At 37.9% G+C, this 14,093-nt stretch overlaps 2 protein-coding genes across 2 annotated transcripts; both read left to right on the top strand.

Moving 5' to 3' along the window:
- The first annotated feature begins 3,121 nt into the window (after nt 1–3,121).
- LOC118242737 (uncharacterized) lies at nt 3,122–4,360 on the top strand. The gene has a single exon (XM_081700891.1). The coding sequence runs from the start codon at nt 3,122–3,124 to the stop codon at nt 4,358–4,360; it is 1,239 nt and encodes a 412-aa protein (XP_081557017.1).
- Nucleotides 4,361–9,843: 5,483 nt separating this feature from the next.
- On the top strand, nt 9,844–11,082 carry LOC145651994 (uncharacterized). Its single transcript, XM_081700890.1, has one exon. The coding sequence runs from the start codon at nt 9,844–9,846 to the stop codon at nt 11,080–11,082; it is 1,239 nt and encodes a 412-aa protein (XP_081557016.1).
- The last annotated feature ends 3,011 nt before the right edge of the window (nt 11,083–14,093 follow it).

The following is a 14,093-nucleotide window of genomic DNA, read 5'->3' as shown; positions in this document are numbered from 1 at the left end:
TATAATTATATTTATTTTCTCTTATATCCCTGTGTGTATTAAAATTTATTTGAAATAATAAATAAATTTTATATTTTATTTATATGTTTATATTTATACTGTTTTTATCTTTTTAGTTGTTATAAATAATTTAGTAATGGTTCAATTTGCCTACAGATCATTGTAACGGCTGCCCGAGTGCCGCAAGGGCAGGACGCACAGACTCCCTCGACTTGATGAAACATTTATTAACAATTACCATAAAAGACAATGGTGGCATTCATTCAATATCAACGTTAAACACGAACACACTTCACACGTTTAAACAGACCCTGTATCTAAGATAATAACAGAGGAATAGGTTGTCTTTTGTCTTGTTTTTGAGAGGTCCCTTATCCTTAGTTCACAGACTATTCAGATATGCAGATCTATGAATCATTTGCGTTTGGCTAATAAGAACTGTTTTTCAACACAGACCCACCCCCTGCGGTTTCACCTGTGCATTAAATTCGCGGAAAAACCAGGTTCTTGTAAATAGACTAGTCTGTACGGGAGTAAAGAATACATGCAAAAAGACATACGCGTCAGTGATAAGTAAGTAAAAACTTAAAGGTAGTTCCATTATTATTATTATTATTATTATTATTATTATTATTATTATTATTATTATTATTATTATTATTATTACAAAATAATAAGGTACAATATGTACACTCAAACAACACAATGACTTCAGTTTATTTGTTATGCACAGAATATAACTGTACATAATGAGCTGCCTTACATTTTACAGTGAATAGTAAGTTATTTCAAGGCAACTAATTAGATTTTTAATTAGATTTTTTTTTTTTCTGTGGCTTGAAACACAGCTGGTGCCGCTATTATACTCTAAACTCATCTGACTGTACCAGAGTCCTGTCAACTGTTTGTATTGTGTATTAGTCTTCATTAATAATCTGGTCTTGACCAAGTTCAAACCAAGACTCGTTGCATTCAGACTACCCTTATACTTCAACATACCTTTATATTTGTCACTAATCCCCACTAACCAAATGAGAAAAGAATAAACTAACGAATGGCGTGAGAAAACGAACGAGTTCTGCAAGTTTCTCACTGGTCTTCGTAGTCCGAAATTTAATAAATGGGTATAAAGTACTTCTTAGTTTACTGCACCCGTGGACCAGATGGGAACGAGCAACTAGACGAAAACTAATCCATTTCACAGATTTTCGCTGGCTTGAAACACTCTCTTCAGGAGCTACTCTCCGCGGCAGTACTATCCGATTAACTGCAGTGCCTTTTGCATATCCCGTTTATATAATGTATTTTTGCAAAGGTGGACAATAGCTATATGGCTGTATTTAGGTACTGTATTTAAATATAATTTTGGGCAATTTGCAGTTTACTCAGGCATTATTAATGCTGAATAGGTAATCATGCTAAAAAGTGATTGCGTACATTTTCATTTAGGCCTTCAGAGTACAAAATTACAATAATACACGTATTTACGTAAACAGCACATTGCAATTCATATTTATTCATTTTAAATATAAAAGCTGAAAATTGTCGATTATCATTAGTTCATAAGTGAATGGATACAACTGCCTGCGATACAGATTCGCTAAAATGTAGGCTACAGTAGCTTACAGAGAAGGCTGTTGCATGATCGAACATGGCGTATCTATTCGTAGCCATTGAATTGGATGACGGAGCGCGTTTAGCGCGCAGAAAGTTCAGGCCACCAAGGTCGTTTCAAGACAGGACAGAGCAACTTGATTTTTCGGATGACGACTTTTACCAGCGCTACATACTCCGAATGCATAGTATCTGGGCAAAGTATTAGGACCCTACATCGAAATCACTCGGTGCAGTAAAGCGCTTACTAAAGACCAAATGTCCTGTATGGCTTTGAGGCGCATTTTTAAAACAGAACTGCCTACTCTAAACCGTAGTGTGTTGGCCCGTTTAAGTTGTATTATGTTGTATTATACTTTCCAATAACAATTTTAAATTTTAAAGCGCCCATAAATGTGGTAAAAAGCGTGCTTAGGCATTTAGTCTGTCGACAATTTTCTGCCAGTTTGTATCTCTACATTTAATAAACTAGAGATTATTTCCTTCTAATAATTACTTAATATTCTTCATGAGTAATTCCTGCTAATTCATAATTCATAAATATTAAAAATATTGCTTGCGCGCGTGATCTACCATTATAAATGCCTGGCTTGAAAAAGAGTACCGAGAAACCTTAATTGCATGCACGTTACAAAACGCACAGAAAATAAGAAATAAGGGAGACGCTGTAAACAGCATCATTGCCATTATTATTAGGGGTCCAGTGCTGTAACCCTATTATATGTTAGAGATTTGTTTAAGAATTCTTATTCAGATCCATTACTAAAACGAATCGCCCAGACGAGAACAAAGGTCCAACAGACATGAAATTCGGTAAGTAGGTAGCAGTCCCCTCCACAACGCCAGACCGATTAGATGATAGGTATGACTATAATACAAACGTATTCCATAACACTGTAAATCACAGAGTCAAAATCCGCCCCCCCCCCCCCCCCACCCCCCACCCCCCAAGCTTGTAAATCCATTTCAACACTACTTGGATTCCACATGCCAATCAAAAACAGGTTGAGTGTGCATTGCATATCTTGTGTATCTGGTCCCAACCCAGCACTGATAGACACTTTGGAACAGCTATTGAGTACGTGTATCTATGAAATGGCAACTCAGTGCACATACTTTACCCATAAATGGGTAAGTATAATGTCATTTATAGTAGAACGTTTGTTACAAGTACAACCTGTTTAGATTTTAGTGGTTAGTTCATGCTGAGCTTCTAATTCTAGGACAATAACAAGCCTGCTCACATCGCAGAACATTTTTTAGTCCATGTTATTTTTTAATTCTTTAATTTTTTTGGTCACTAATTTTCCCATTATAGTGGAACATGTGTATACACGTGTATTCCGAAAATAAACAGAAACTGCTTGTAGTGGTTGTATTAATGCAATTATTTTGTTTCAATCTGCAGGTGTTTTTTTCTGGATAGTGGATTAAGATGGAAAAAAAGCAAGTCCCTCTTTTTGTTTTGATTGTAGTTTCTGTGTTATTAGGGGTCATCCTTACTCAAATGTTTACTGGATATACATTTATGGACATATTGCCATCTAGATTCATTGGTTCTGAAACAAACAAATTCAGTTTGTTTTCCATAACCCCCATTAAACACTCAAAACATTTAATGGTGTCTGCATTCATCGATCACAGAATCAATAAGGCCATTCGAGTTATCAGCATAATCAGAAGGGACAGTCTGCAGCCTCTTTACTGCATCTACTGTAACAATGACCATAACTGCCAGACTGCTGAGGCTGAAGTCCAGATACACGTTGACCATTTTGGCTTTCCATTTGGAGCCTCAGATGTCCTGTGTCATGGCGCACACACTCAGAGTGCAACACGTGTTGCCATTTCAACCACTGCAAACATCTCAGAGATTCATAATGAAGATTTCTTGCCCATCAAGAATGAAAAGACCCATGAATCATTTATGTTCAATTTCACTGTCTGTATCTCCAGCCTTTTTGATAGCTACAATAATGTTCTGCAATTTGCCCAAACAGTGGAGATATACAAACTTCTAGGTGTTCAACATATAGTTATCTACAATACGAGCTGTGGACCTGACCTGGAGAAACTCTTACAGCATTATAAGAGGGAAGGAATTTTAGAGATTGTTCCATGGCCTATTGACCATTTCCTTAACCCATCTAAAGGATGGGACTTTATGTACCATGGTGGAGAAATCCAGTATTATGGCCAGTTGGTAACCCTCAATGAGTGCATCTATAGAAACATGTATCAGTCCAAATATGTTCTTCTGAATGACATTGATGAAATCATTATGCCTTATAAGCATGCTAACCTTCCATTACTGATGGAGGATCTTCAACAGCAGCACAAAGACATGGGTGTGTTTTTCATTGAGAGTCACTTTTTCCCCAAGACACAATTTGAAGAGAGTGATCGATTCAGTCGGCCAGAATGGAGAAATATACCCGGTGTTAATATTATGGAACATATTTATAGAGAACCAGATAGAAAAGACTTAGACAACCCCAGAAAAATGATTATCAATCCAAGGACTGTAGTGCAAACATCAGTGCACTACGTACCCCAAAAATATGGAGATGTCTTTTTTGTGCCTTTTGATGTATGTCGAATTGTTCATGTAAGATCACCACGACAAGGGACTCTTACCAAAGATCAACTGGTTGTTGATAAAAGGGTGTGGGACTTTGCCTCAGAACTCATACCAAACATTGATAAGACTCTACAGGCATCTGGTTTGATGGAAATTACAGATTGATATGATATTCATTTTAGTGTTTCTTTTTTTTTTCTGTGGCATTGCCTATGTCATAAATGTATGTAAATGTCTAGAATAAAAAAAAAAAATGTACAATTGTGTTACCAACATTTATATATGGCCTATATTGTAAATGTTATTTGACTGTCCTTTTACACTTTATTATCAACTTTCTTAATGCCACAAGTAGATACTCCAACCTTAGAAGGCTGCTCCCCGAATTTGAATATATATTACACATTTTTTTTCAAAGGCTTTTGTGTAGTCATTGCTGTCTCCTGCAGGTATTAGCAAAATTGTTACATCAGCAAAAATTCCTTATGTATCCAAAGCCAGACAATAATTTCATGCAGTTTCTTCAATACATTAGATTGTAACAGAGTACATTTCAGAGGTCTGTTGTTGTTCTTGTATTCAGAAAATAATGCATTCATATAGCTCCCATACATTATGATTACATTTATATCTTACCTTATTTAACATTTGGATTTCAATTTACATTTTGGACCACTTTATTTCAAAAAGGGGACATTACAACCATGTGTAACTTGTTCATTACTCCAAAGTTTCATTGTTTTTATTTCTAAAAAGGTTTGCCAACACTCATTTGTTGAGGGGTATGCAAAATCAAGATTATCTAAATTTCAGTACTTCAAGAGAATCACAGAGATTGCTATATATGTAAAAAAAGGCCAAGAATAGCTTATTTGAAGTTCAGATTAATAACTATTTTAATCATTAAGTTATATTTTGTGGCTATGCACTAGTATTTAGCAACAATACAATAAATTTAGGCATCTGTTTGACCAGTTGACCAGGCCAATTTGTGTTAAGCTCGGATCACTGCCAATTGGTCCAAACTGTCATTGTTCACATTTGACTGAAGGTGTGTTTTGATACATTTTAGCTTCCTGAATGATCTTTGAAAAGATGCAACTAGCAATGGCTTTGTCATAAACACTCTAATTTGGACCAGAGTTTCCTGTTGCAGATCATTTAACTTGTCAATTGTCTTTTGCTGCCCTTTAAACCAACAAATGACTCATGTATAACTGACTTTTTGTGTATATCTGTGTGCTCATACTGAATTGTGATGGTGGCCTGTTACTGTTTTGAAATATCAAGTATGCCGTCAAGATTTTGCTAACGATGTACAGTCATGTCCAAAAGTTGAGACTAGCACAAATTTTGCTTTTCACAATGTTTGCTGGCTCAGTTTCAATGGTGGCAATTTGCATTATCTCTAGAGTGTGAAGAGTGATCAGATGAATTGCAATTAACTGAAAAGTCAGTCATTCTTGGCCATGAAAATCAACTTCATCACAAAAATTACTCCATTCCAGCCACTGCATTTCAGCCCTTTTGCTGAATGCTTGCTCAAATGTTTGCTTAAGAACACTGCCATGAACAAGGAATGGTATCAAAACATCCTCCAAGAGCAACTTCTCCCAACGATCCAGGAGCAATTTGGTGATGAACAATTTTTTATTTTTTATTTTTTTTCCAGTATGACGGAGCACCATGTCTCAGATCTCAATCCCCAGATCTCAATCCCATTGAGAACCTGTGGTAAATCCTCAAAAAGAGGGTGGGCAAACAAAAACACAGAAACTGCTATCAACTCCAAGCAATGATTAGGAAAGAATTAATTGCCATCAGTAAAGATTTTACCCAGAAGCTGATATCCAGCATGCCAAGGTGAATTGCAGAAGTCTTAAAAAAAGAAGGGTCAACACTGTAAATATTAAGTCTTTGCTTAAACTAGATGTATTTGTCAATACAATTTTTTTTATAAAAAAAACTTATCTATATCATATAAATATCGGACAAAACAACTGAGGCAGTAAACTTTGTGAAAACCAAAAGGGTGTGTGTGTGTGTGTGTGTGTGTGTGTGTGTGTGTGTGTGTGTGTGTGTGTGTGTGTGTGTGTGTGTGTGTGTGCGCTTTTGTCCTGAACTGTCTCTGATGGAATGAGGACTGACTGGGGGAGCTACTAGTCTCTGGGCCCATCAACGCCAATAACACGAACGCTCCACTCTCACTGTCACGTGGTACAGCCCGCTGCATACAGTGGGAGTTTCTACTTTGATTGTAAACATGCCTACATGTCTGCACACACCTGCACCTAGTTAGCGTTGTTCTGTGTTTATGTATTTAAACCTCTTGTTGGTGTGTGCATCAATGTCGGCCATTGCCTTTGTTCACACTGCCTTTGTTCGTGTCCGTTTTCACAATGTCAATGCCCTTGTTTGTGTTCATCGTTTACCTTGTAAACCCTGCGACACTTGGGCCATTACACTACAGTTATAGATGTCACAGAAAACTAGTTTTATGATGGTAACTTTAGGCCAGAGGCTAATGATTAAAATGTAAATCTTGGGTTTGAGATATGTGTTTACAATGCCATCAAATGAATCTTCAAAATGTTCATTAGGTTATCCATGATACAATTGTTACCAATATTAAATATCTCCATTTATCAAAATAGTATGGTCTGCAATTTCCTATATTGGACCACTTCAGTTGAATCCACACTGAGGATGAACAAATATACATGACCGTTAATAAATATCTTTTAAACCCAAAGTGTTCCTGTATATTGACAAGGCAAGAGGCAGGTTGCAGGTTCGAAGAGGGAACTTTAATAAATAAAAGCAAATACAAACAAAACCAAAGAATGTAAACCAAACATGAGGCAATATGAAACACTTGGAAAATAGACTATAAAACCTAAGCATATACATAAATAAGAGTCAGGTGAATAAATAACATACAAACATCAATGAAGAGCACAAACTGCATAAGAAACCAAACGTGCAAAATAACCGACAACTTGGGTGACAGAACGCAGGGCTTAAATACACGAACTAATAACGTAACAACAAGACACAGGAGAAACAGATAACAGGCAGAGAACTAAATAGGGGACAGAGAAAAAAATGAAACCAAAACAAAGAAGCACATGTAACGAAGACCAGGCAGAAAACAAAACAGAACTCAAAGCGGTGAAAATCGCAACGCCAGGGAGAGGGGGCAATCATCACAGTTCCATTGAAGTTTCTTATTGCTATGGTAACTGTTGGTAATGTTGTCACGGAACGCTCGCCTCCCGCGAGTCACGTGGGTTGGCCCGCCACAAGCAGTGGGAGGGTCGTTGTTTGTGACCACACCTGCACACACCTGCACACACCTGCACCTTGTTTTGTTTATGCATTTAACCCTCATTGTAGTGTGCAGGATTGTTGGTTATTGTGGATGTAACGTTTTGATGTAGTGTTCCTTATGTTATTGCTAAACGTATGCATGTTTATTGTGCTTGTTTCTTGTTAACCGTTTCATGTTCATGTTAATGTTTGTAACGCTTGTGAGTAGCAATATCGTTTTGTGTTTATGTAAATAAATGTACTTCCCAGTCGCTGGATTCTGTGCGTCCTGCCCCTCGCCCTGCGGCACTCGGGCCACCACGCGTTATAAATGTATATGTCTCTGCATGTATTTCCAAATAATATGTCTCTCACTAAGATGTTAATTTAAAATTAGCTGCTTTCAGCTAGGTAGCTAATTAGCTAACTTGTTTATAAATGCAAAACAATTAGCTACAGTGGTGTGAAAAAGTGTCTGAAAAAAAAACACTTTTCACACCACTCTAGGTGGCTACCTAGCAAGATAACTTATCCAAATTAACGTGCGTTTCAAATAGATTTCTTACTAATATATTAATAATTTATTCTCTTTGTAAATTACATTATAATTCCTAAAAATAATTTAAAAGGAATCTAAGATACACATTTACACACCCATTCTCCTGCCACTATCGTGACTTAACTCGTGTTCTTGTCTGGCTTTTTTTTCCCAGACCTGAGTAGCTCCCTTTCTGTTTCGCATTGCATTGTGGGTTGTTGTTGTCCATCCAAACCATACTCAAAAACCAACCAGTTCTATGTATGCTTTGTGGATTTTTGAGTTTACCCCACATTGACACTATTAACTCTACTGCATACTACATATTCAAATACTAGTTATCATCGGTAATTAGTACACAATTGGGATGCATCCTAACTTAAAAGCAGGGTAATGGAATGGCACAGAAAAACAAGCAAATCAGTTATATAGATAATATGCAGCAGCGCTACGACTTTTACCAGCGCTACATACTCCGAATGCATAGTATCTGGGCAAAGTATTAGGACCCTACATCGAAATCACTCGGTGCAGTAAAGCGCTTACTAAAGACCAAATGTCCTGTATGGCTTTGAGGCACATTTTTAAAACAGAACTGCCTACCCTAAAACGTAGTGTGTTGGCCCGTTTAAGTTGTATTATGTTGTATTGTACTTTCCAATAACAATTTTTTAATGTTAAAGCGCCCATAAATGTGGTAAAAAGCGTGCTTACGCATTTAGTCTGTCGACAATTTTCTGCCAGTTTGCCTCTCTACATTTAATAACACTAGCGATAGTTTATTTCCTACTAATAATTACTTAATATTCTTCATGAGTAATTCCTGCTAATTCATAATTCATAAATATTAAAAATATTGCTTGCGCGCGTGATCTACCATTACAAATGCCTGGCTTGAAAAAGAGTACGGAGAAACCTTAATTGCATGCACGTTACAAAACGCACAGCGAATAAGAAATAAGGGAGACGCTGTAAACAGCATCATTGCCATTATTATTAGGGGTCCAGTGCTGTAACCCTATTATATGTTAGAGATTTGTTTAAGAATTCTTATTCAGATCCATTACTAAAACCAATCGCCCAGACGAGAACAAAGGTCCAACAGACATGAAATTCGGTAAGTAGGTAGCAGTCCCCTCCACAACGCCAGACCGATTAGATGATAGGTATGACTATAATACAAACGTATTCCATAACACTGTAAATCACAGAGTCAAAATACGCCCCCCCCCCCCCACCCCCCAAGCTTGTAAATCCATTTCAACACTACTTGGATTCCACATGCCAATCAAAAACAGTTTGAGTGTGCATTGCATATCTTGTATATCTGGTCCCAACCCAGCACTGATAGAGACTTCACTACAGCTATTCAGTACGTGTATCTATGAAATGGCAACTCAGTGCACATACTTTACCCATGAATGGGTAAGTATAACGTCAATTATAGTAGAACGTTTGTTACAAGTACAACCTGTTTAGATTTTAGTGGTTAGTTCATGCTCAGCTTCTAATTATAGGACAATAACAAGCCTGCTCACATCACAGAACATTTGTTAGTCCTTGTTATTTTTTAATTCTTTAATTTTTTTGGTCACTAATTTTCCCATTACAGTGGGACATGTGTATACACGTGTATTCCGAAAATGAACAGAAACTGCTTGTAGTGGTTGTATTAATGCAATTATTTTGTTTCAATCTGCAGGTGTTTTTTTCTGGATAGTGGATTAAGATGGAAAAAAAGCAATTCCCTCTTTTTGTTTTGATTGTAGTTTCTGTGTTATTAGGGGTCATCCTTACCCAAATGTTTACTGGATATACATTTATGGACATATTGCCCTCTAGTTTCAATGGTTCTGAAACAAACAAATTCAGTTTGTTTTCCATAACCCCCATTAAACACTCAAAACATTTAATGGTGTCTGCATTCATCGATCACAGAATCAATAAGGCCATTCGAGTTATCAGCATAATCAGAAGGGACAGTCTGCAGCCTCTTTACTGCATCTACTGTAACAATGACCATAACTGCCAGACTGCTGAGGCTGAAGTCCAGATACACAGTGACCATTTTGGTTTTCCATATGCAGCTTCAGATGTTCTGTGTGATGGTGCACACACTCAAGATGCAGCATTTGTATCCATTTCAACTAGTAGAAACATCTCTGCCATTTATTCTGAAGATCTCTTACCAATAAAGAACACAGTGACCAGGGAATCATTTAAGTTCAACTTCAGTGTATGTATCTCAAACCTCTTTGGAAGCTATAATAATGTTCTGCAATTTGTACAAACCATGGAAATGTACAAGCTTTTGGGTGTACAACATGTAGTGATCTACAACACAAGCTGTGGTCCTGACCTGGAGAAACTCTTACAGCATTATAAGAGGGAAGGAATTTTAGAGATTGTTCCATGGCCTATTGACCATTTCCTTAACCCATCTAAAGGATGGAACTTTGTGGAGCATGGTGGAGACCTCCACTATTATGGTCAGTTGGTAACCCTCAATGAGTGTATTTATAGAAACATGTATCAGTCCAAATATGTTCTTCTGAATGACATTGATGAAATCATTATGCCTTATAAGCATGCTAACCTTCCATTACTGATGGAGGATCTTCAACAGCAGCACAAAGACATGGGTGTGTTTTTCATTGAGAGTCACTTTTTCCCCAAGACACAATTTGAAGAGAGTGATCGATTCAGTCGGCCAGAATGGAGAAATATACCCGGTGTTAATATTATGGAACATATTTATAGAGAACCAGATAGAAAAGACTTAGACAACCCCAGAAAAATGATTATCAATCCAAGGACTGTAGTGCAAACATCAGTGCACTACATACCCCAAAAATATGGAGATGTTTTTTTTGTGCCTTTTGATGTATGTCGAATTGTTCATATAAGATCACCACGACAAGGGACTCTTACCAAAGATCAACTGGTTGTTGATAAAAGGGTGTGGGACTTTGCCTCAGAACTCATACCAAACATTGATAAGACTCTACAGGCATCTGGTTTGATGGAAATTACAGATTGATATGATATTCATTTTAGTGTTACTTTTTTTTTCTGTGGCATTGCCTATGTCATAAATGTATGTAAATGTCTAGAATAAAAAAAAAAAGTACAATTGTGTTACCAAAATTTATTTATGGCCCATTTTGTAAATGTTATTTGACTGTCCTTTTACACTTTATTATCAACTTTCTTATTGCCACAAGTAGATACTCCTGAACTGTCTCTGATGGAATATTGACTGCCTGGGGGAGCTACTAGTCTCTGGGCCCATCAGCGCCAATAACGCGAACGCTCCACTTTCACTGTCACGTGGTACAGCCCGCTGCATACAGTGGGAGTTTTCTTATTGCTATGGTAATTGTTGGTAATGTTGTCACGGAACGTTCGCCTCCCGCGAGTCACGTGGGTTGGCCCGCCACGAGCAGTGGGAGGGTCGTTGTTTGTGACCACACCTGCACCTTGTTTTGTTTATGCATTTAACCCTCGTTGTAGTGTGCAGGATTGTTGGTTATTGTGGAAGTAACGTTTTGATGTAGTGTTCCTTATGTTATTGCTAAACGTATGCATGTTTATTGTGCTTGTTTCTTGTAAACCATTTCATGTTCATGTTAATGTTTGTAACGCTTGTGAGTACCAATATCGTTTTGTGTTTATGTAAATAAATGTACGTCCCAGTCGCTGGATTCTGTGCGTCCTGCCCCTCGCCCTGCGGCACTCGGGCCACAACGCGTTATAAATGTATATGTCTCTGCATGTATTTCCAAATAATATGTCTCTCACTAAGATGTTAATTTAAAATTAGCTGCTTTCAGCTAGGTAGCTAATTAGCTAACTTGTTTATAAATGCAAAACAATTAGCTACAGTGGTGGGAAAAAGTGTCTGAAAAAAAAACCACTTTTCACACCACTCTAGGTGGCTACCTAGCAAGATAACTTATCCAAATTAACGTGCGTTTCAAATAGATTTCTTACTAATATATTAATAATTTATTCTCTTTGTAAATTACTTTATTTTTCCTAAAAAGAATTTAAAAGGAATCTAAGATACACATTTACACACCCATTCTCCTGCCACCATCGTGACTTAACTCGTGTTCTTGTCTGGCTTTTTTTTCCCAGACCTGAGTAGCTCCCTTTCTGTTTCGCATTGCATTGTGGGTTGTTGTTGTCCATCAAAACCATACTCAAAAACCAACCAGTTCTATGTATGCTTTGTGGATTTTTGAGTTTATCCCACATTGACACTATTAACTCTACTGCATACTACATATTCAAATACTAGTTATCATCGGTAATTAGTACACAATTGGGATGCATCCTAACTTAAAAGCAGGGTAATGGAATGGCACAGAAAAACAAGCAAATCAGTTATATAGATAATATGCAGCAGTGTGTGTGTGTGTGTGTGTGTGTGTGTGTGTGTGTGTGTGTGTGTGTGTGTGTGTGTGTGTGTGAAGGGGCCCCTTCATCCCTTTACACTGTGTGCTCAGGAGAGGGGCGCCTGAACACAGTTGTTGAGCTGCATGGCTGCAGCTGCTCAATGCTTCTCTCTGCGCCGGTCCAAGGGCCTGCAAGCTGAACAGAGCCCCCAGTGCCTCTGTGCCAGTGGGAGGCTGGGAACTCCTAGGTGACCCCACCCTGCTTCACCCACCATGTCCCCATCAGCACAGAATAGAAGCAGGAGGAGCATGTTGGATTTCCAGCAGGAGTGGGTGGGGTTTGTGTAGGACAGAGTGTGCTTCATTCATATTCATATTTCCTCAGGTCACTCATGTGTTCTACAGTGGTTCTAAAACAAATAAAACTACAGTCATTCCTCCTGATCTGCTGCTAACAACTAGGTGTTGCTTATGGTGAGGACAGTCTGTGTGTGTGTGTGCATTTGTGGTACTCAGTGTATGATTGTTGCCTATAGTGTTATAGGTGGTATCTATGGTCTTCTGTGTGTGTATGGTACCTAAATTGTATACTTTTTCTGTGCAGAAGTGTATTGTGGTGGTGGGGTGGGGTGTAAATGTATTACATTTAGCAGAGAATAGTCAGGTGACTACTGATCCTCAGATTCTCAATGTTTATTTATTTATCTTCAGATCAATTTTTTTAGCATTATTATGGGACAGCTAGTCTACTAGTTTAATAAGTGCGCAATAAAGGTGCTTTTATTTCTTTAAATCTTCTAGGTCTATCACAATTGGCTTATGTTACGCTTCCGACAGGAACAAGGCAAGAGGTAGAATGCAAAATGCAGGAGGTGGTTTATTAAATGAGGAAACATGAATGGTAAAACAAACAGAGGCTAAGGGGTGCTGGGGGTAATCTAACACACGGCTGGAGTGCACAGAAAAGCAATGATGATGATGACAACTATATGCTCCAATCACTTTGTCCAGGTTGTCTACACTTTTGTTTTTGCTGTAGTCCAGGATCATAACCAGCTTCCTGTCTTCACAATGTCGGATCTTAGCATCCTTGTGCAATGTACTCATGAGGATGATGTTTTTGTTTGTCTTTGGGCAATAAGAAACAAGCATGGTATTGGGGTGAAGGCAAACTTGGAAGAAAATATGTCTCTCTGCTTTGTTGTAAGGAGTGCAGCAGGGAGTTCAGGCTTGTTCTTTCTAACTGTGCCTACCATGCTTATCTTCTTCTTCATTAAGTACTTGTCAAGTTCATATGATGTAAAAAAAAAATGTCACACGTAACAGATGTCAGACCTTCAGTCTTATCAAGAACAACACAAATCCCTTGATTCATCTCGGGGGCTCCACCCCTTGGCTTCCCTGTGTACACTTGCATTTTCTAAGCGTAGCGGCATTGTGTATCACAGGGAAGCCCAGATCTTGATTCCATACTTTGCTGGCTTGCTAGGCATGTACTGTCTGAAAGGACAATGACCTTTTGACAAAGAGAGACAGATTTCAATATCAGGGTCACAAAAAATGCAGAAAATTGCCCTTCCACTCTCAGCATCCTAAAGACGGGATGTGGCCTCCCCTCAGGATTTGTATACACCACCCAAGAATAGTACAC

Source organism: Electrophorus electricus, chromosome 18, assembly GCF_041902795.1.
Source record: "Electrophorus electricus isolate QZ-2024a chromosome 18, ASM4190279v1, whole genome shotgun sequence".
In the NCBI taxonomy this organism is placed as follows: Eukaryota; Metazoa; Chordata; class Actinopteri; order Gymnotiformes; family Gymnotidae; genus Electrophorus; species Electrophorus electricus.
Note: the sequence above shows the minus strand (reverse complement) of the source record. Positions and strands in the feature narration are given on the sequence as shown.